The following is a 23,214-nucleotide window of genomic DNA, read 5'->3' as shown; positions in this document are numbered from 1 at the left end:
TCCCCCCTCGGGTGGTTTCAGTTTTATTAATTTGCTTCAGAGACTTGCTGTTTCACCCACCAAGTGACCCCTATGCTCCATTTCCTCCCTGCTACTCCAGAGGGACTCAGCCCTTTCTCTGCTCTCTCCTGTCTCCCAGGGGCCGCTGAGCTAACTCCAAGCTGGTGGGTGAAGCTTTGGTGCAGTTGCTGGCCCAAGAGCTGGAGTCACCATGGCGGCTGGAGTTGCAGCCTGGCTGCCTTTCGCGCGGGCTGCGGCCATTGGGTGGATGCCGGTGGCCAACTGTCCCATGCCCCTAGCCCCGGCAGACAAGAACAAGCGGCAGGATGAGCTGATTGTCCTCAACGTGAGTGGGCGGCGGTTCCAGACCTGGAGGACCACGCTGGAGCGCTACCCCGACACGCTGCTGGGCAGCACAGAGAAGGAGTTCTTCTTCAACGAGGACACCAAGGAGTACTTCTTTGACCGGGACCCAGAAGTGTTCCGCTGCGTGCTCAACTTCTACCGCACCGGGAAGCTGCACTACCCGCGCTACGAGTGCATCTCGGCCTACGACGACGAGCTGGCCTTCTACGGCATCCTGCCGGAGATCATCGGGGACTGTTGCTACGAGGAGTACAAGGACCGCAAGCGCGAGAATGCCGAGCGGCTCATGGATGACAACGACTCTGAGAACAACCAGGAGTCCATGCCCTCGCTCAGCTTCCGCCAGACCATGTGGCGGGCCTTCGAGAACCCGCACACCAGCACCCTGGCCCTGGTCTTCTACTACGTGACTGGCTTCTTCATCGCCGTCTCGGTCATCACCAACGTGGTGGAGACGGTGCCGTGTGGCACGGTTCCCGGCAGCAAGGAGCTGCCATGTGGAGAGCGCTACTCCGTGGCCTTCTTTTGCCTGGACACGGCCTGCGTCATGATCTTCACAGTGGAGTACCTCCTCCGGCTCTTTGCAGCGCCCAGCCGCTACCGCTTCATCCGCAGTGTGATGAGCATCATTGACGTGGTGGCCATCATGCCCTATTACATTGGCCTGGTCATGACCAACAATGAGGATGTGTCCGGGGCCTTCGTCACGCTGCGGGTCTTCCGGGTCTTCAGGATCTTCAAGTTCTCCCGCCACTCCCAGGGCCTGCGGATCCTGGGCTACACGCTGAAGAGCTGCGCCTCCGAACTGGGCTTTCTCCTCTTCTCCCTCACCATGGCCATCATCATCTTTGCCACTGTGATGTTCTATGCCGAGAAAGGCTCCTCTGCCAGCAAGTTCACGAGCATCCCTGCCTCCTTTTGGTACACCATCGTCACCATGACCACACTGGGGTAAGTCTCCAGTGGACTGCCCAGGGCGGAGGTGGGGTGGACCCGGAGGCTTCCACTGGTGTTGGCATCTGGGGAGAGAAGCAGAGTCCCTCGCCCAAGTTGTGGGAGCAGGAGAGGTGGCTTCACTAGAAGGGGTTTGAGGGGGGGGGTGAGTGGTTCTGCATTGATTCTTTTTGGGTGGGGTGTATGTTTTATAAAAGATGGGAAATTAAATCCCCATATCTTTATTCAGCCCCGCAGTATAAGTGTGTGTCGTCAGAGAGTGGGGTGCTGGCCGCATTCGTACATGCATCTGTGCTTATGAGGGCTGTCATGGGCAGGAGACCCGGCAGTGGGTGGAGGGGGAGAGAGGTGTGAGAAGTTCGGTGAATCTTGCAGGGAAGGTACAGATTTTCTTCATCAGAAGACACCAACAGCACTCTGGGTCCTTCCTGCACTTCTTCTTCATAGGATATTGGAAGAGCCTTGCTTTTATTCTCAGCTGCTACAGATGATCAAGGGTTCAAGAGCTCGGAGCAGGTTTTCACCAAGTGACCCTGAACTTGGGTTTTCTACTAAGCAAGGCACCTGCTTTCTTTTTACTCTCTGAGGGAGGGGCAGCCTGGCTCTGTCAGCCTGAGTCGGTGATGGAATGGCCAGGCTCATCTGAGTAGCCAAGAGATGGTTTGACTGGCTCATGTGGTTACACAGAAGCCAAAGGATCATCAGAGGGAGGGACAGGGGCTCAGGGAGGTCTTGTGTGACTGTCTCTCTCAGCTCTATGAGTTTTCCTCTCCACTGAGGCCACAGAAATGTATTTATGTATTTATGGTATGGGGACATGAAGCTTTTCATCAGAAGGAGGGGGCCCAGGAAGGAGATTTCAGTCTTCACCCTAACAGGATTAGAGCCAATAAAAGCAGCTTTATGGAGACATAGATTTCATAGGGGTTTCTGCTTCAGCCGTTGGAGGCCATTGAGGCTAATGCAAAAATCCCTCCACAATTCATATGCTAGGTCTATATTTGCTTAGACCAGGGAGCGTTATATTGCTGATGGAGAATTCATGAAGCTTTTTATTTGGTCTTTGACAATTCCATTGGTGACATTCCATTGGTGGCTATTTGATTTTTTCCTGGCTGAAACCCCATGGCAGTGGTGGTGGTTTTTCCGTCCATGTGTTTATTGGGAATGACTGAGCAGGTGTAAAGATTGCATTTGTCATTCTGCCACAAGGAAGGGGAAGAAAATAGCAAGGTGGAGGCCAAGGGGTATCGTTATCCATCTGTAAAGGATGTGTTTGATTGGGACATTTCCTTTACCTCCATGTCTGACCAAAGCCATCCTGCCCCTTCTTCCCACTCCAACACGTGTGTGCGTACATGTGAGCATGCGTGCACGCATACACACACATACACTCACACATACACACTCACACATGCTTCTTTTTCAAATAGCTGCTCACCCAGAATGAATGAGAACTTTTGGTTGTTTGACTTTGTCTTTCTTGGCCCAAGTCATAGATGTGAGTTTAGTGGGACATTAAGGGGATAAATTGGGCTGGGGAGCTGGCTGCTGTCAGGGGAAGAGGCACCTTGTCCTTACCAGGTTGACCCTGGCCATCTTTTCACCTTTCTGAAGGAGACCTCATCCATGGCCAGGCACCCCACCCCGACCCCCCAGACATGCTCCTAATATGGCCTTGACTGCCCGGTGCGGTGCCCTCAGGTGCTTCTTGATGGGACTCATTGACACCAGAGGGAAGGACTGCTATTGGGATAAACACAGGGCAGATTGATGGGTGTCACAGTTAAAATGGGGTTGTTTCAGAGATCAATGGAAACTTCACTGGCCACCTGCCCATTACTTTTTATTATTAGTATAACAGCATATGGGTGTCTACTATGTGTCAGCCGTGTGCTGAACACTTTGCATATATTATCTCTAAGTCTTCACAACTGCCCTGGTTGGTAGGGAAGACTGAATACCCTTCCAAGTCGCAGAAGATAAGGCTCAGAGAAGGTAAGTCAGTTCCCCATTGTTCCATAGCTGCGAGGGGCAGGACTGACTTTCACAAACCAGGGCCTCCAGCGCTCTTTCTCTTTTCACTCCATCACTCTACTTGTTCCCATTCCAACAGGGGCCCTAGGTAAAAAGCAGGGTACTTAGCTTTTTAAATGGCCTCAGAACATGACATTCTTATTCTAGTCCTCTTGCTAGTCAAGAAAGCATCCGCCCAGGGAGGACTATATTCCAGGCACTGTGCTAGGCACGCAGAAGACTTCACAAATTAAACATTTCCCTCCAGGCAGTTTAAAATACTGCCTTAGTAATTAATGGCCGCTTTCACACCAAAATCCAGTGTGTTGCTGCTGCCAGGGCGACTGCTGATTTCCTTTGGCATTTTCCCTGGAGCTCAGGGGGCAAGTTCAGCATCAGAGGTGGGGATCTTGGCCTCATACTTATTTTCTTTGCTTATAATGGGGAGCAAGCTGAAAAAGGAGAGTGATGGAGGAAAGGAAGAGAAGGAGGCCTGCATTGGGCAGGGGCTGTGAACTCTGACTGTGAGCCCTGTAGATTTCCCCACCCCACATCTGACAATGAGCAAGTTTGTTTTTCCTTCCTCGTGCATTAAAATGTCTGGTTTGTGGGAGGAAAACCAAAAGGCAAGAAAGGAAACCTATAGTAGTATCTTCCTTAAACTCAGATAAGTTACAAGGAAGTAGCCTCTTTTTCTGCCCCTGCATTCTGGCTGGTGTAGCTTCAAGCCAGATCAGGTTACTTTGACTTTGACCTGAGCTGGCAGTTGGCACCATCATCAGGCTCGTTCACTTGACTATACAGAGCAGGTGCTTGGCAAAATGCTTCTTAATGGATGGGTCAGATGGACGGGGCTCTCTCTTCATTCACTTGATCCAATTCTGTTCTCAGTACCTTCTAGACCTGTCTGTTCTCTCATGAGGGTAGATCCAAGATTTGTGCTCACAAGGCTGTAGAGCCTCCTTAGCCCTGTGTGCTCTGCCCGAGTCCTGGTCCCTGGGAGAGAGGAGAATGACCTTTACTTGGTGAATGATCTGTCCCTGGAGATGCTCTGCAGGATATGGACATCTTGTCCTTACTGGAGACCTGGCTGGCTCAACCTTTGAAACCTTTTCCTCTCCCCTGGCTGATTGCTGTCCTGACCACATTCACTGGCTTTACGCAGACATCCAAGAAAGCCCATCTTCTTCTTACTCTGCACTGGCATTTGAGCTCCAAGTGGCCATGGAATACCAGGGACTAATACTCTGTCACAGTCCAACTGCTTCCAGGAGTTCCCAGCAGACACCTACCTCTTCCTGTCTGCAGACCTTCCGGGCCCTACTCCTTCCCCAGGCTCCTGTTTCCAGCCTGGAGTGCCTGTCTTCAGCTTGTTTGCAGAGAAGGGCTGGCTGCCATGCGGGCTGCTCTGTTGCATGAAGGCCTTCACTGCTCCTGGCCCTGCTTGCCATCTGCACCTGCTTTTCTAGCATCTCGCTGATGAGTTACTAGGTGTCCTCCAAGGAAGGCTCTCCTGGAACTAATAATTACTATTTACTTAATATCTGGAAATACCTTAAACACACAAGAACAGTATCAGCCCAAACTACCATTTGGGCTTGAGGGTGGCTTTCCGTTACAGCCTCCTGTGCTGGTGAGGAAGACCCCTGAGCTCTGCCCAGGCTTTCCGTGTGCTCCCTTGCCAGTTGAGTTCCCAAATGCGCCATTCAAGGATTAATTTCCGTGTTCATAATTGATGCTATAAATAAAATAAATCCCCAATTATCTCAGTTAACAGGGGGAAGGGATAACAGAGAACTCCCAATATTAAATAAGACCAACATTAACTAGTTTGGGAATGTATTGTGTGACGTCAACTTTTTCAGAGCAGATTTTTCTTCCTCTTTTTACTTGGCTCTGGTTGGCATCACGATTGGCCTGGGCTGCTTCAGCCAGTCCACCAGGGCAGCTCAGGTGGGGATGTGGGATGAGAGTGCAAAGCCTCTCCAAGCAGGCCTCCATAGGGGCTGTGGAGGACAGCCCCAGGGTGGGATGAGGCTGTTCTTGGGTTCTTAGGGAAGGGGCACTGGAGGAGCGTCCGCTCTGATGAGATGGCCCGCTGCCGCTGGGTTGGCTCTGTTATGTAATTGGGATCACCAGCCTATCTGTCACCCCGTGCTCTGAGATGAAAGAGCTTTTGACAGTGTCCAAAAATCACTTTAACGAAAACAGAATCGATTTTTACTTCTTCCAAGCACAAAGCAGCCTCCAGGTGATTTGCATTTCCCTTTAAAATACAATCCTGGAAGGAGCTTGCCTGAGGTTCCAGGAGACAGGGACCTGGTGTGGGAAATGGAGACAGGAACACCATAGATTGCAGCACTTGACCAGGTGCCCCCAGTGCCAGAATTGGAGCTAGTCTGAGATCAGTTTTTGTTAACTCTTCAATTTACAGAATTCTGTCTGCACCTTGATCTGCTACTATCAGGGCCCACGAATCCTCCTCTCAGTTCCCCAGAACCTCGATCTGGCCACTGGCTAATGTGCCCATGGCATGGGGGTGCATCAAAGGACCCGTATTGGGAACAAATGACTTCAAAGTATTCCGTTTGTTGACATTTCTTAACTGACAGTTTTCTGGTGCTGAAATTCCTAAGAGAAGGTGCAGACTTGCATCCCAACAAGGAATCTTTGGTTTGCTCCCTCTTTCCTGAGTGCCTACTGTGCGCCTGGCAGCATGGCAGGATCCGAGGACACCTAGGCACTCTGATTGCACATCAGCCTAATATAAGGTACTGGCAAAATGAATCAATCAGACTCATTTCCTGTCCTTGGAACTTGGACCCCTTCCGCTATAGACCCTAACCCTCTTTGTTCCTGTGTCTTGCTAACTACCATCATCCTTCAAATTCAGCCTCTCATCATCTCTTCCAGGAGGCCTTCCTGGCCCTCCCAGAGCTAGATTTTATTAACTTTGGCTGCTTGTGTGAGCTCTTCAAGGGCAGATTTCTATTGCAAAGATCATTGTATGATGTGTGTCCAGCACAGGGCTTCAATACCTATTTGTTCAACCAAACAGATTTATTGCTGGTCATTGTGAAAACTGAACTATCCAGATTCAGCCCTGCTGTCATGCCAGGCAGGATGCCAGTGGACATGGCAGAGATGGGGTGGCCAAGCAGGGCATCTCATACGGCTTCAATCTTAGCAGAGTTGGAGCTTCTTGCAAGGGAAGTTTGTATCTGATCTTTGATATTGCCTTTAGCTATTTACCATGTTCCCCTCCAGATTCTGGGGCCCAAGAGGACCGGAAAGGGAGCCACAGATAAGTGCCCTATCCATGTTTCCCTCTATTCAATTATTTATTGAGTACTCACTAGTCAGTGGGAATACAGCAGTAAAGAAAGCAGTCTTGAGCAGGGGGCATTCTAGTGGACAGGACCAGATGGGAAATAGATAAACCTATAAATACATCATTATATCATATCAGGCAACAGAGAAAAATAAAACATGATGTGGCATATAAGGAAAGCTGAGCGTGCGGGCTAGGTGTTAGTAGTTGTTATATTAAAAGTTCAAGAAAGGCCTCTCAGATGAGACGATACTAAACAGGAGACCTAAAGGAATGGGGATAGCATGGGGAATAGCATCCAGGCAGAAGGAACAGCAAATGCAAAAGCCATCAGGCACGAGGGGCCTCGGGGTGCTATTCTTGGAGTAGCGAGAAAGTCTTAATGGTTAGGCTGGATGAGAGAGTGCGGGGAAGTGCCAGGAAATGGCGGGAGAAGTTAAGGGGAAGCCGCTTCTGCAGGCTCCTTGAAACCTTGCGTTGAGGAGAAGTGTGTCTTTCCTCTGCTTGACATGGGAAGCCACCAGAGCCACTGATGTCTTTTTATAGAATTACTTTGGCTGCTGGGTAGAAAGTACATTGTAGGGAATAAAGCCACCACAGTCATCCAAGCAAGAGATGATGGTGGCTAGAACTGAGGGTGGTGGCAACAAAGATGGGGGAGGTGAGGGAATCCGGGTGTATTGGGGTGTAGAGGCAAGAGGAAGCTTTCTCAGAAGGTGTTCACTGGTCCTTCTCCCACCCAGCTTGGTGAGAAGTTCAAAGCAGGGGGCTGGCTGGGCAGGCACAGTCCTAAAGACCTCCACCTTTGGGAGAAGCATTTTACAAGAAGAAGCCTCAGACCTTGCAGGGTGGCTCTGAGGCCTAGGGCAACCAAGACCGTAGCACAGAAAGAACAAGCCCAGAGCACCAAACTGCAAGCCCAGAGCACCAAACTGTAGCCACTGCGACTCAGAATGGGCCTGCCGCCACCAGGGAGCATCTGCACCTGGACGGAACTCTCCTTTCCACGCAGGCAGCCATTGCAGAGCACCTGGGCAGGCTGGGCATGGGCTCACTCATCCCCCGGGGAATAGCCTTGGTGTAAACCCTGAAATGTAGGCCACTTTAAGCCTGTGGGAACTGCTTAAACCAGAGAGTGGAAGCAGGGCTTCAGGGCTGCAGAGGAGGGCAAAGTTAATTCACACCGCTGGGATTTTGGGTGCTTTGCACTGGGAGCATCAAGTTGGATTTGTCTTCCGATCCAGCAATTCAAATTGCTGCAATTTTTGGAAAGGGATTTCCAGGCTGGTGCTCATTTCACAGCTCTCTTCCGGAATCTCTCAAAATCAATCGCAACCTCTCTCTGCTTGGCGTTGTTTGGGCTTCCCTCTTTAAACACACCCGTAAACACAAACACGATTCTTCCCCAAGAACAGCAATTATTCTGCCACAAATTCACATAAATAAGAAGCAGCACGACCCTCCCCCTCCTCAGAGCAGGGGACGGCCCCTCAGTCACGGAGGTTTTCTGTTCTCACCCAGGAGGGAGCGCCTGTTGCAGGCCATTGCAGGGGTCTGGTCAGTACTCCAGGGCTGAGAGCTCTGCCAGGCAGGGAGAGCAGCAGAGCACCCCCTCTAGCAGTGTCCTCCGGCAGGTGGCCCTGCGCACAACAGGCATTTCCAGGAAGCTGACGCTTTACCAAATGTTCATCTTAAGTGTTCATCCCCCGGTGAGATCCAAATCAGCGTTTCTTTTCTGGGAAGTAGGGACCAAGCCCCCTTACCATCTCTCTTTTCTTTTATATGGTGCTGGGGATCGAATCCAGGGACATTCTACCTTGGAGCTATACCTCCAGCCCTGGTTTATCTTTTTTTTTTTTTTTTTTTTTTGAAACAGGCTCTCACTAAGTTGCTGATAGCTTTGCTAAATTGCTGAGGCTGGCCGCAAACCTTCAATCCTCCCGGCTTGGCCTCCCAAGTACTGGGGCTACAGATGTGCACCACCAGCCCAGCTCCAGCTGTCACTTTTGGAAGGAATGCACATTACTAACCACACACCAACTTCTAACGAGGAATTGTGGGTGACAAGGAAGAAGGAGAATTGCCACCAAACTTACAGGCATCCACAGTTCTCTGCCAGCAGGCTCAGCTCTCCCGGCCTCCAGCTTCTGCCTAGCCTACTTTCTTCAGGCCAGAACACAAGCCCCTTCTCCCCACCACCTTCCTTCCACCCAGCTCTGTGCAAAGGATGGGTGTGTGGGAAGGTGGGGCCCTGAAAGGGAGAGAGCTCAGCCTTCCCTGACCACAACTGGATAGAAGAAGATTGCATTCAGCTCATGTAATCATATTCTGGGTGTCAGGACTTGAATGAGTGTCATTAAACTGAATCAGAAAAATCGTTTTAATATAAGTGCCACCTCACACACAAGCTAGTTGATGGAGAGATAGATGAGGCTGGGGACGCCTCCTTTGTAATGTGATGCCGTAAAATCCCATCACCTTCATTATTTCCCACCGAGCCAACGCATCATAATACCCGTGAGTGGCGGAACAGCTTGAATTTAATATACAGAAAGTCCAATCAAACAATAAATGGATAGAACTATATAAAGAAAGCATTTTCTGGGAGGCTGGCTCCATTCTCTGGAATTCAGCTCCCTGACACGTGAAATGTGCATCAATTTTCCCCAACTAATGCAGCTGCTGGATCACCACATGTGATATTTGTTTGCTTCAAAAGCGGGAAAGGGGAACTTCCCCCATCCCACCCCTCCGCGTACACATTATCTGGTTATCACTGAAAAAATGTGAATCTTGTCTTCTTTGGTTTGCATCCAGAGGCTCCCTGTGGCACAGCAAGGCGCCTTCCCATGCCAACCAGACTGGCAGGGAGCATGGCCTCTCTCCACCACAGGACCTCGTTGGTCCTAGTGGTACTTTGTCATCTTCTTTAAGCAGAAACACGTTCTGGACACCAGAGTGGCCTGGTTAGGGGTGTGGGGAATCTTTCCTCCTGGCAGACATCAGAGACGAATGGCCACACCTCAGGACATACAGCCACACCCACAGAGCATGAGATGCTGTGATCATCCCGAGTCTCACCTTTGAGGCTGTTGAGAGCAAATCTCTCACTCCAGACTGGATTTCTCTTACTGGCATGGTTCTCCATCTCTCTTTGCATCCCTATCACCTAGCCAGTTATTGAGAAAGTGTAAACACAGATATCAACTGATCAGCCAAGCAGAACTAAAACAACAAATCAGCTGCTTAGGAATTGCACAATGCATGTCAAAGACGGATGGAAATAATGATCTTTTTGCTTCTGGCATGGGATTCTTTCCGATGCTCTTCTTTCCAATGGCATGGGTAACTGAGAGTTAACCGTAATTATAGGCTTATGGCTACTGAGAAGTATCATTAGTTTATTTTTGCTTCTTTCTGGTCATGCATATTTAAGCAGGGGGAAAAAGTCCTAGGAGAATTAAACTAAACAATATCAAAACCATGGACAGCATAAATCTTGATCCAACAAATATTACTAAACACTCAGTATTTGCAAGGCACATTATTAAGCAGTGTTGGAGATATAAAAATAAATAAAAGATCAGCTCTAAGAAGTTTACAATGTAGTGGGGGAATCTGAGTATATTCACCAGAGTGTGCGGGAAATGAACTGGAGTGTTTGCTACGGAATAAAGGCTTAATACTTATTTGCTGATGAATGAATGATTGGCCTCACGGAAAGGTGACATTTTAGCCAGACAGACAACGACGAGTAGGACTTTAACACATGGGAATGGGAAATCCAAGTCAATTGCAAAAGGGCATGATGTTTGGGAAGCTTAACTAATATGCTGATGCACTCATATTTAGGGTACCTGAAGAGGAGAAAGGCTTGAGATAAGCAGAACAGTAGATTTGTTAGAGACACAGAAGACTTGAAATTCGAGGTTAAGGAACTCATTTGGTAAGCATCGGGAACCACTCAAGGTGTTCCAGTGATGTACTGATTAGGAAGATTTATTTGGCAGCTGTCTTCTGGATGGAGGTTAGAAGGGAGTCCTTGGACACAGTCAGTCGGAAGACTGATCCAAGCAAGAGGAAAAGGAGGCCTGAACTGGGCAGTTGCAGTGGGCGGGACAGTGGGATTCGAGTAGAAAGATGTTCAGAAGAAGAGGAATCAGAAGGATTTCTGGAATTACAAGACAAGGTGATGAGAGATACAGAGGTGGCCGACATTAGAGGGGACGGGGTTGGCAGGAGGTCAAGACGGAAGGTAGAGACCATGCACAGGTGTCCAGTAGGGAGGACAAAGCTGAAGAGGGTTTCCAAAATCATAAGCCGAGTGAGGAAAATGGATGAGACTGTCCAAGGAAAAATAAAGGCCAAGGAGAGGGCCTTCGGACCATTCCCCCCACCCCAGACTCCACATCTTACACACAGACACACCCATTAGGAATGTTGGTGATACCTGCAAGCAGCTTTGCCAAAGCCTCTATTTAGTCTCTCTTCGTGGTCTGTAGAGGTTTCCTTTCATACTGTGTTCCGCAGGGGCTGAAAGGGGAGGTTGGTTTTCTGAGTAAAACAAGGTTTTATTTTTAGATTCCTACAATGATAATTAAATAGCATCCACCCAGGAAACCAGAATTTTTTTTAGGTTGTGCTAAAAAATTAATAAAGGGACCTTTATATATTGGCACATAGATGGAAGACAGGGTCAAAATGGTCCCAGGCCAAGAACCAACTCTTCCACCCAAGGGTGATGCTTATTTAGAGTGGTCCAGTTTCCTTTGGTGGGACTGTCCTGGTCCTTACAGTGCCAAATCCCGAGGCAGAGCTTCCAGAGACCCGAGACACTGCTACTCCTGCTCACTCCCCTCTCTTTGGAGTAAAATGCGATTTGCTCCCTCTGACATCACTGGGCACGTGCTCTGGCCTGTCTCCTCTAGGAGACGCCTGTCATGGTCTTTTGGCAAACAGCTAGGAAGGTGATGGTTCAGTAATTCAGCAAACATGATCACTGTGAACAAGACAGTCCTAGTTGATATGACAAGTTGCAGAGAATAAGGAGATGGACATCAACTTGTGAGGTGCATGCTAGGTTTCTATTCTACTTCTATTAGAAGGCTGAGGACACTCCGTCCAGGCTTCCAAGCTCTAGTACCATTGCTGGATTCAGACTGAGCTCCCTCAAGGCTGTTAAAGTTCACTGGTTTCGTAAGGAGCCCCAATCTTGTAACAGGTGTCTCTTTGCAAACAGAGCGCTGTTCCTGGGCTCTGGAAGGTAAGTCGCAGAACTAAAGGCAGGAACATATGGGGAGATGGTGGCAAAAGCAGGAATCCGAGAAGGCTAAAGGAGACATAGTGTCGCAACCAGCCCTTGAAAGATCATGGTGGAAAAACTAAATGTATTGTTTTACTCATTTGATCATTCATTTAAAAAAAAAAATACAGTAGGTCTGCCATGCACTCAGCCTTGTACCAGAGGCTGATATGAACGAAATCTCTGGAGCCAGTATTCTAGTAGGAACTGCAAACAATAAACAAGTGAATGGATAAAACAAAAATGAAAGGTTGAAGCAGATTTATGAAAAGGGGCTAATGCTGGTAAGAGGGAGGAAGTGGAGGCCGCTGCCTGACATGCGGGGAGAGCTGATGGGCCACAGTTTGGGGTGCAGAGAGGCAGCCACCCCAGCAAGTGAGAGCACGGCTCAGTTGGCGAGTCAGAGAGCAGCTGGCTCTAGGACGGAGTGATGGCTTAATAGCTGTGCTTAAGTCTCTTTAGGGTTGTTATCCAGAGGTAGAGAAGCAGGTGTTTGCATCTCCACTGGACCGAATGAGTAGGAATAGGTTCACCCTGACCATGAGAGAATGCTATCATTATCCTTAACAACAACTGTAATAATAGCCCGTGTTCCTGAGCTTTAACAATGTTCCAGCTGTGTGCTAAATACAAATTATTTATATGCATTTAATCTTTCCAATAGCCATGAGCGAGGTGTTGCCCACGTTTCATAGCTGAGCAAACAGGCCCGCACCGAGCCTTCCAGTGGCATGTGGCGAAGCTGGGGCTCCTGCTGGCGCCAGTCTGCGCAGCGTCTGCTCTTGCCCTTTCACCGCCCAGATCCCACCGGAGGGCATTGGGAGCCTGAAAGTGCGTTTCCAGGGAGCAGGAGAAATCTTCACAGACTCTGTCCAGGGCAGAGGAGAAGACTCCCCAACATGCTGGGACCAGGGACTCTCAGGATCTGTGGGCAGATGTTCTGAGGATGAAGGGTGGACGCAGATGTGATGAAGGAAAGGTCAGAGGGAAACATGGCGGGCATAGTGCAGGAGGTGAGGCTCCCCTGGGCCCACAGAGCCGAGCCGAGGACACCAGGACGGGCCGGCGGGGAGGGCGCCAACTGACAGAGCACAAGATGATGGAATGGGGGGAGACAGAGTGACGGGCGGGAAGCCTCAGTGTGTTGTGGGCTGGTAGAGTTTGGGCTCCCCTCCCCTTACAAAACATATGGGAGAGGGAAACTGTGAATAGGTACACTATGTGAATATCGCTTACAGTAACTTTTTCAAAATTTCAGGCCATCTTCTCTGGAGAGGTACTGGGCCCAGGTGGCCTTTCTGCTAATGTCCTTGTTCCCAATGCCAGTTGGTGGCATCCCTACCCAAAGTGGGCACTGCTTGGCCTTCCGGCTCTCCAGAGAGATCGAGGTAGGAACTGGGCCGGCAGGAGCTGCAAGGCCAGTCGCTGTGGTTTTGGAATCACAGGGTGCTGTGCTGTGTCACACCATTCTGACAGCCCCTCCTCTTGGTGGGTTGGGGTCCTCTGCTGGCTTTTCTGACTCTGGCCTTGAGACTTGGTCTGCCTTGTTTTTTTTTTTTTTCTTTTTTTTTTTGTGCAAACATGTATGGGCAGGATAAAGAAGCAATATGCTTTATGTGACCCTAGGGTTTTTCTTTTCCTTTTTTCTCCATCTGTTTCTCTTCTGTCTTTAGTAGTTGCTGAGAATTCTCCCAGGGCTTCCGCACCCAACGAGGACTTGTATCGCTGCCTTCTGAGCCTTAACACCCATGTCCAACCGCAGCCAAGCTTGTCTCTCCCCACCCCAGCCAAGCTTGTCTCTGCCGAGCGCAGGGCGTTGTGTTGATTAATAAAACATTCTCCTGCAGCCCGACAGGCAGGCTCAGAGTTTGGGCAGAGCTTAGAGAGAGATTAAGAAGCATATGCCCACTCCCCTTCCTCCACCCCCACACACTGCCTTGGACTTTCTGGATATTTCCATGTAAGGTCGGCTTCTCATCTGAAGAGCAGAGGCTGCTCTGTCCACGCTCCGGGTCAGGTGCTTTAAGCCTGAGCTGGTCTGTGTGGGGTGCCCAAAGAAGGGCTATGCAGGGTGTGGAAAGACCACTGGACTGGGGCCAGGAGATGTGGGTGTGGGGCCGGCTGTGGCAGGCTGTGTGACCCTGGGCAGGTCTCCTCCTCTCTCTGGTCCTCCATATCCTCTTCTGAATGATGAAGGGGTTGCATTTAGTGAGTTCTCACCTAGCCAGTTATACCAGCCTTAAGTCTCTCTCTCTTCCAAGGAAAACAGGTCATTAGCCCAGTAGCCTGGATAATCCACAGCCTGGAGAGCCAGCCTTTAAACAGCAGGGCACTGGCAACCTTCCCACTTGCATTTCTTCCCCAGGGAGACAGAATTTAAAAGGGCCCTTGGCCAGAGTGGCCATCATAAATGTCAGTCTGCAGAGAGGGTTGGGGAGGGGCTGCTTGGAGACTCCCCCAGAGGGCGCCCCAGACTTGATAACACACCAGGGGTAACAACCCTTTGTGACAGGGGGCCTGGGTGCTGTGCTTAGAAAAGGGGTGTGAATCCAGCTTCCTGGGCACCTCTGTTGGGCCAAGCCAGAGGAAGGCATCAGATGTTAACCCTGGGACCAAGAAGCTTTTAAAGGGTGAGATCAGACAGACATTTAAGCCCCATGAGTCTTAGATTTAGAGAGAGTCCCGTTTGCTATTGCCTTTCGAAGCTGGACTCACTTCAACAACAGGGCTGTCTGGACGTTCTAGGGCCGGGGAGCAGGCCCTTTTTGATGCAGTCCACCTCATTGCTGGAGAGTCACTGATCACAAACGTCCTCTTTGTATTGAACCCAAATCAGCTCCTTCTATGCTTCAGAAGAACATGTGCTGTGAGAACGCAGAAGGTTCTGTTAGGAAGTAGTTCTGGAAATCAGGGATAATTATGATCAGGGAAGTCACTTGGGGACCTGGTGGCAAGAATAACCTTTGGACATCTGTCCTGGTACAGTCTTAGGGTGGCTAAGGTCCATCCCTGGCAGATCCAAGCCAATTGAGGAGCGAAGGCTTCCTGGGTGAGCCACCACCCACGGTCCTTATCAGGCCCTTTGGAATGAACAGTCAAGGACCTGGGCTGCATGTATGGCTGGGTTCTGAGGGTGATTGGAGACCCCAGCCCTCCCCTTGTCTCCTGACACCCACTGACACCTCCTTCCTATATCCCACACCCCACATTGCTAACATATATTTCCTCCACTCTTATCCCGATGTTCTGTAAATGGCCCTGCCCTTCTCCACCTCCACTCTTTTATGACATGAGTTCCTCACTGGAGTGCAGGGGGAATCTATAGACTGCTATTAGCATCCGTGTGGGCAGCATGGCTTATATTACCTTCACTTATTTGAATGGAACCAGCCATTAAATGATCTCATAGAACTCTGGAGAGGGTAAATGTGTGGGTGCCCTCTAGGCCGTGAGCATCTTACTGGGTTTTTTTTCCATTGGTCAGAGGGGATGAAGACTGGGGAGGTGGCATCAATCAGCACTGATGGCAGTGAAGGTAAAGGGCAGAAACTGGCCGGTGAGTGCGCCTTCTGGGGAAGCTCTCTCCCTCCTGGTCGCCACCATCGGAAAGCCTGGACTCAACAGCTCCTGCTTGCCTCTCAGAGTCAGGGACTCTGGTCCTGGGCCCCAGCTCCACGCAGAGCAGATGGACAAGAAGAGGCTCAGTGAAATGTGTTCTGGCCCAGTGCTGCCTCAGCATGGTCCTGCTGGTTGTCTTCAGACCAAGCCAGAAGCACCTGCCCATGTCAGGTCAGACGCACCGTAGGATGAAATTTAAACCAAACAGGATCAAACAGTGGGTCAGGGCCAAGGCTTGAACATATCATGGCAGGAAGCAAGCGAAGTGGTGCCCAAGGTGGGTACCGGGCGTGTAGCTTTGTGAGGGTTCCTACGAACCAATAGGACAAGGCTGATGGGGATCCTCAGATCCGCTCCATCCTGAGAGATCACCAGAGGCAGAACTGGTAGGAGTGTCCATTGGAGAGCTGGAAAGGGACCACGGGACTGTGATCCAGGCAGAAAGTGAGAGTGGGAGGGGAGACTCGGAAATGCACGTTGGCTCACAATGTGTGTGTGTGTGTGTGTGTGTGTGTGTGTGTGTGGTATGTTTGTGTGGGGTGTGTGGTGTGTGTGGTGTGTGTGGTGTGTAGTATGTGTGTAGTGTGGGGGGGAGTGTGTGTGGTGTGTGTGTGGTGTGTGTGGTGTATGTGGGGTGTGGGGTATGTGTATGTGGTGCGTGTGTGGTGTGTAATGTGTGTGGGGTGTGTGGGGGGAATGTATGTGTGTGTGGTGTGTGTGATGTGTGTGTGTGGTGTAGTGTGTGTGGTGTATGTGGGGTGTGTGGGGTATGTATACGTGGTGCGTGTGTGTGTAGTGTGGTGTGTGTGGTGTGTAGTGTGGGGGGGTGTGGGGGAGTGTGTGGGGTGTGTGTGTGTGGTGTAGTGTGTGGTGTATGTGGGGTGTGTGGGGTATGTATACGTGGTGCATGTGTGTGTGTGGTGTGGTGTGTGTGGTGTGTAGTGTGGGGGGGTGTGGGGGAGTGTGTGTGGTGTGTGTGTGTGGTGTAGTGTGTGTGGTGTATGTGGGGTGTGTGGGGTATGTATACGTGGTGCGTGTGTGTGTGTAGTGTGGTGCGTGTGTGTGTGTAGTGTGGTGGTAGGTGTGGGGGGAGTGTGTGTGTGGTGTGTGTGGTGTGTGTTTCTAGACCTGCAGGCCAAGAATGGTGTGGAGGGTGGGAGTTCTCAGGGTGACCCGGGCCATTGTTGACACTGAGGAACTCGTAGATACGTGTTCTCTTTGCTGTCCAAGTCCCTCTGTGTTTGGAAGAATGCCTGCTGAGAGGTGACCTCCCACACCAGTAGCATCATCCTGACCCAAGCCTGAGCTTTCCAGGTCTCAGATGATTCCCTGACCCAACCACCAATCCACCCATTCTTCCCAGAAAGTGACGCTGTACCTGAAGAATTGAGAGAGAATTGCCAGTGGATCTTTCCTGAACCAGAGAGATTCAGCAGTCTTTGGATTTGCAGTCTTTTACACACACACACACACACACACACACACACACACACACACACACACACACGTTGGGGTGGGTGGAAAGAGGCCAGCAGAGTTTCCAACTGTGGATGCCAGCTTTAATCTGCTCTCGCCCATTTCCTTTATCCATTTGACAAACATTCCTGGCATGCTGATTGTGTGACTGTGTTCAGGCCCTAGAATGATGTTCAGGTGTGGTCACCAGGCACAGAAAATCAGATGAACCAGAGTGACACCTGTCATCGGACTCCTTGGCAGTGAAGAGAAGGGGAGACAGGTGGAGGAGGCAGCCCCCTCTGGTGCCCAGCACCGCAGGGTTCCTGTCTTGGCAGTGCTTTGCCCTATCTGGATGGGGAGGACCATTGCTCTCCTTTTCCTGACTTACCAAGAGCCAAAATCAGTTCCGTCTCCCTGTCCTGTTCTGTTGTCTACCTCCTAATATCAGTGAGAGTTTATTTACCTTGGTGCTGAGGACTGAACCCAGGGGCATTCTACCTCTGAGCTACACCCCCAGCCCTTTTTATTTTTTACCTTGAATCAGGGCCTCAATAAGTTGCTGAGAGTGGCCTTGAACCTGTAATTCTTCTGTTTCAGCCTCCACCACCATGCACAGCTATCAGCAAGAATTTCAAAAAGATCACCTCTGATTCTGCTCCAGGAGGAGCCCCTCTGAGGGTTTTGTGGTGTTTGCCGGTAGAGCTGTACTTCCACTTGGCTATACCTTTGACCTTAGGGCTGGCCAGGCTGCTTGAGGCAAGAGGTTACTGATCAGGGGCTCTGCTCCTACCCGACCCAGCCACCTCAGGTACGCCTGTCCCATACCTATAACCATTCCTGTGTACGGTGGCCCACAGGTGGGGAAACTGCTTTTGCATCCTGGGTTTCAGCTGGTTGAGGAGCCACCCCTACCCACCTGCTGCTTGGATCCCACCTGGGCTATCTTCAGTGAAAATCTGCCTTGGCCCAGCTCACAGTACTGGGGAAGATAGTCAGGCCCCAGTCTAGTCCTGTGGCCAGGTGGAATCCTGGCCCCTCTTGCCTCCCTGCCTGGCCCTGGCCTGGAGCCCAGGCAGCCATTCTGGTATGTAAGTGCCTGTTTCCCATCTTCTGCCATAACCAGAAAGCGAATCAGGGACTCCCGCTGGTGGGCGGGGTTGGGAGTGGAATAAGGGATGAGATCTCTCTCTTCATTTTTCCAGAGGATTGACTCCCTCTGAACACAGAGATGGCGCCTCAAGAAAGAGATTGCAATCATTCTGAGCAGCCCCGGCTGTGCGTCAGTAGGAAATCTTTCAAAAGAGAAGCAACTCCAATGTTTTGCATTGACACCACTTTGGGAGAGCCTTGCCACCCGTCTGGGCTCCTCTCAGCCCCAGAAGGCCATCTGCTGGAAGGGCTTTGCATCCAGCAGTGCTCAGTCAGGGGGCTTCTCCCGTGGTCGAGCCTTTGTGCCTCTCCCTGGGGTCCTTGCATTGCCTTGGGTCAGCCCTTGCTGGAGCTGGGGGCCTGATGATCAGCACCCTTCCTCCCTGTGGGAACTCTTGGACCACTGAGACTTAGGCAGGGAGGTTCATTTGAGTAATGACGAGAGGAAGCCATCACATTGTGGATCAGTCAATGTTCTGTAGTTATTACTCATTTTCACCACTGCCCCATCAAGTATTCGTTATTATCAGCTCTACAGAGAGGAAAACTGAGGTACAGAGAGATCAAGTAACTTGTCAGAGGTCACACAGCCACTCAGGGACAGAGAAGGGATTCAGACTCAGGATTCTGCCTCTGGAACCCTGTAACCAGGGCGGTGGACAGCCACAGAACTCTCTTTAGGACTTATCAGTTAGCTTTTACTGTGCAACAAACACAGACTCGGCAGCTGTCCTGGGCTGGGCTGGGCTGGCTTGGCTGTTCACCCGAGTTCTCTGTGGCTCAGCTGAGGCGGATAGTCTAGGATATCCTGGTTCATACATCCAGCAGCTGGTTGGAGATAACATGGACAGTGGGGCGACAGGCTTGGCTCAGGTCTCTCTCCGACCAGCAGACTAGCCCAGATCCTTCCAATGGTGGCACTTGAAGGTCTCTGGTGCCTGAGTAAACAAGCTCTTTTCAAGTCTCTGCTTGGACACATTTGTTAATGTCCCAATGGCCAAAGGAAATCAGATGGCCAAGCCAGATTCAAAGAGTAGAGAAAGAGATCCCACCTTTTCATGGGAAGACCTGCATTACACAGGGTATGAATACAAAGGAATAGGAAGAATCAACAGCCATGTTTGCAACCCACCACAGGGTCCTCACCATGCACCACGCGGAGTGGGTTCCATAGTGGGAAATAGTGGACAGAGAAATGGGCGTCCACATGGACTTTAGCCTGCTCAAAGGTGCAAGCTCTCTCCACTGAGGTGCCGAGGCCAGTGCACAGTGTGGGATATGAGGACTGATGCGGCTGCTTGGTTGGGTGTGGGGAGAGCAGTGAATGGGAGGAATAAATTCTCCTCTCTGGCCGGCGCACTAACTTCTTTGCATCGGGTCAGAGGCCTTCTGCAGCTTGCTCCAGGCCAAAGAGAAGGGGCCATGCATCTGTCCAGCCCTGCCACAGCACTCCTGGATGGGCTTGGCCTGGCTTGTCATAGGAGGCCCTACTGGCAAATGAGTTAGTAAAAGCATAGGTTCTGAAGGCTGGCAGGTACCATCCTTTCAGCCAATGAGGATTAAAAATGATGTCATTGACTAGGGGACCCGGCCAGGGCCTGGCACCCACAAGTGCTTGATATTAGCCATCACTGGGGTTCCGTGAGCTCTTCACATGGGCGGCAGAGGCCAGATTAATGGAACTGTCACTGGTAAATAACTCTTGGCTCACCTAGGAATACCAGATGGCATGCCAGAAACTTGGGCCAGGGAAATACAGGCAGGGCAGAAGCAGTGGGGAGAACGGCAGTGGGATGGAGCCGCCCAGGGGCTGGACTCTGTGGGCATCCATTGCCAGCTAGCACAGGCCGAGCGGATCTAGTCAGGCCTTTTGTTTTACACATGAGAAACCTCAGTTGAGAGCTCTAGAGTTGTACAGGCTGCAACCGTGGTGGGACTGGAACCCGATTGCTTTATTTCCTGGCAGATGTTCTTCTTTTCATGCCATGAAATCTTCAAAAGCTTCCCTCCAACCTTCCTTAAAACACGTTTCCCTGAGCCGGGCACAGTGGCACAGGCCTGTAACCCCAGCCACTCTGAAGGCTAAAGCAGGAGGATTGTAGTTTTGAGGCCAGTCTGGGCAACTTACTGAGAGCATTCCTAAAAATAAAAATTTAAAAAGGCTGGGTATGTAGCTCAGTGGTAGAGCACCCCTGGGTTGAATCCCTGGTACTGCAAATAAAATAAAATAACATAAATGCAAAGGAGGGGGGAAGAAGAAAATCTCTAAAACACACAATGTACTTAAACATATCGAAGTCAACCACTAAGCCAAGCAAGGGTAGGAGGGATGGTGAGGGAATGGGGTGGGAATTGGGTAGGGGTTAAATCAGTGATGTGTACATGTATGTACACACAAGTTTGTTACCCCAATATGATGTATGAATATAATGCACCAATAAAAAATTTTAAAAAAATAACATAAAATGCTTGTTTCCCTAGGTCAGCATCCCACTGGGCCCTTTTCCATCCCATGCACATCCTCAGCATAGGGGAGGAAGAGAAGGTTTGTAGACCGTAGGCAGGAAGCTTGGTAAACGCTGGCAGCTGCTGAGCAGGCCATGGGCCTTGGCAAAGCAGCCATGCCCCCATCTAAGTAGAGGTCAACCCTGGCCTTCAGACACCAACAAGCAAAAGACAGCATCGTTCCTATCATGCCAGCCTCCACTCTTTCCTTGCTCAGAGCTGCCGGGAGTGAATGAGAAAACAATTATTTATCAGGGATGAGTTGGTCAAGAAACTGGACACATTCAACAAAGACCAGGAGACATTGTGCCAACTGGGCCTGACGTGGTAATGGGCTGCTCGGGGACAATGGCCTTGCTGGCGCCAGTGTTTGCTTCTGAGGGACAGCTGAGGATGCCTGCTGCATTTATGATGAGCCCAGGTGGACAGGCCCTCTGTGGCCAGCCAGAATCCTGGCAGTCGAGCTATATAGAGGAGCAAAGTAGGCCAGGCTGTAGCCCAGGCCCCTAGAAAAGAGCTTCGCCCCTGAGCTGCTGCACTTGCTCCTCCCAAGACAAGAGCACAGTCAAGGCCGCCCCCATCCAGTGAGGGGGGTGAGGACAAGGTCCTGCCTCGGGATAGAGGAGTCTTCACTAGGGTGGAAAGCTGGCGTTTGGATGGGGTTCCCCAGTCACTCGCTGACCTCCCTCACTGCCAAGGTCTCAGGCTCCCCTGGGGCTCCTTGTTAAACAGGAAAACGAGAGCCATGGAAATGGTGTGGAAACAGGCTGTACTGTTCTTTCCCCATCCCTGGGGACTTCAGCTTATTACCACCTTCATAGAAGAAGGGGTTCGGGCCGGGTGTGGTGGCACATGTTTGTAATCCCCGCACTTGGGAGGCAGAGGCAGGAGGATCGTGCAGGTTCAAAGCCAGCCGTCCTGGCTTAAGAGACCCTGTTTCCAAATAAAAAGTATAAAATAGGTCTGGGAGTGTAGCCTGGAGGTAGAAGGGTTTCCAGGAACCCCAGTACCACCACAAAAAAGAAGGGATTCAGGAGAAAGTGTCTTCCCTGAGGTTGAAGCAGGCTCCACATGTCATCCAAGCCTCTCTTCCTGGGTGGTTACCATGGGTTCCTCACCTCACCTCTGTCCCTGGGAGTTTTCCCAAGAATCTTCCAGTGTTCCGTCCCTGGCCACTTTCTGGGGCATGGGAGAGGCTGTACAGGCTGTGCTCCTGGGACCTCCCTCAGCCTGCACCCTACTATGACCCTGGCCAGTCTTTAGCTCAGGTAGTGTTCACAGCCCAGGGTGGGCCCTATACTCTGCAGTGTGACGGAGGCCGGTGAGCTGAGCTGTCCTATGGGATGCTAAGTGGGGCTTTACAAAGAACTTTGAGGATCAGCCACCTTAATAAGAAAGGTCCTAGCCAGGCGTGGTGGTGCACGCTTGTAATCCCTGTGCTTGGGAGGCTGAGACCGGAGGATCCCACAGGTTTGAAACCAGCCTCAGGTACTTAGTGAGGTTCTCAGCAACTTAGTGAGACCCTGTTTCCAAACAAACTATAAAATAGGTCTGGGTATGTAGCCCAGAGATAGAAAGCCCCTAGGTTCCATCCACAGTATCACAAAAGGAAAAAGAAAAATGAAAAGAAAGGTCTTTGGCCCTGGGGTATTTTCTCTAGCCCCAGATTTCAAGCTCTAAAAAGCTGGCAGGGCCCTGGAGGACACGCTTGAGGCTTGCTATGACCTCAAACATGTCTGCCCGGGGGGTAGAAAAAAGGCCTAAATGGTGGGTCGTGGAGAGCTTTGGTCCAAGGTGAGAAAGGGAGAAGTTGCTAGGACTTTGTGACTGTTTGCAAAGCATTCCCCATTCCTCAGTCCTCTGAAGAAGAGGTGTTCTCACTGGTGTCCTGCTGCGCACCCACTGTGTGTCACACACCACAGACTGGGGACAAAGCTGGAGCAGTAGATGCATCTGCCATTGGCGCAGCTCCTGGTCTCTTGGGCTTGGTACTCCTTTCATTAATCAGGGAAAGAATACAGATGCCCTGCCCCCCAGGCCCAGGAAGTAGTCAGCGAGCCTAATATGTCTGCAGCTTAGTTCCCAGGAGCCCCTGGATGCTTACAAGCCCAGGGACCTTTAGGAATGAGAGAGACCCTGCCTGTGACAGTGGGAAGTGGCGAGTGGGTGGGCTGCCTGGGTGAGGAAAGTTATAGGAGGGCCCAGGGTGGTGGGAAGGGGGAGCTGTCACCTCAAGGCAAAGTGTTGGAACACCAGCAAGTAACTCTAGTGTGTCTGCTGCTGTTTATCATTGCTTTTCAGCCCCGGAAGGAAATCTTCATCCCTAAGTAATTACAGCAAAGAAAGATGAGGGTTTTGTGTAGAGTTTGGAGGCAGCTGGGGAACGTGGAACCGTGCTTCTGGAAGCTCTGATAGGCAGAGGCAGTAACCACGAAGGCAACACGCTTTCTGTTTAAGCAAGTGGACAGAGTCCAGCGCTCAGAATTTCAGAACAATGACTCTGGTGAACGATTCT

The 23,214-nt window shown here is 50.8% G+C and overlaps 1 protein-coding gene across 2 annotated transcripts in view; it reads left to right on the top strand.

Annotated features, from left to right (window-relative positions):
* Positions 1-211: 211 nt before the first annotated feature.
* The window catches only part of KCND3 (potassium voltage-gated channel subfamily D member 3), a gene marked incomplete at both ends in the record, with an annotated part of 221,548 nt that continues 198,545 nt past the window's right edge, over positions 212-23,214 (top strand). For both annotated transcript variants that reach the window (XM_080692908.1, XM_080692907.1), the window contains one exon: positions 212-1,317. In XM_080692908.1, coding sequence (XP_080549034.1) covers positions 212-1,317 — 1,106 coding nt within the window. The remainder of the gene's footprint in view (positions 1,318-23,214) is intronic.

This window comes from Muscardinus avellanarius, assembly GCF_963383645.1.
Source record: "Muscardinus avellanarius genome assembly, chromosome: 3".
Lineage (NCBI taxonomy): Eukaryota > Metazoa > Chordata > Mammalia > Rodentia > Gliridae > Muscardinus > Muscardinus avellanarius.
Note: the sequence above shows the minus strand (reverse complement) of the source record. Positions and strands in the feature narration are given on the sequence as shown.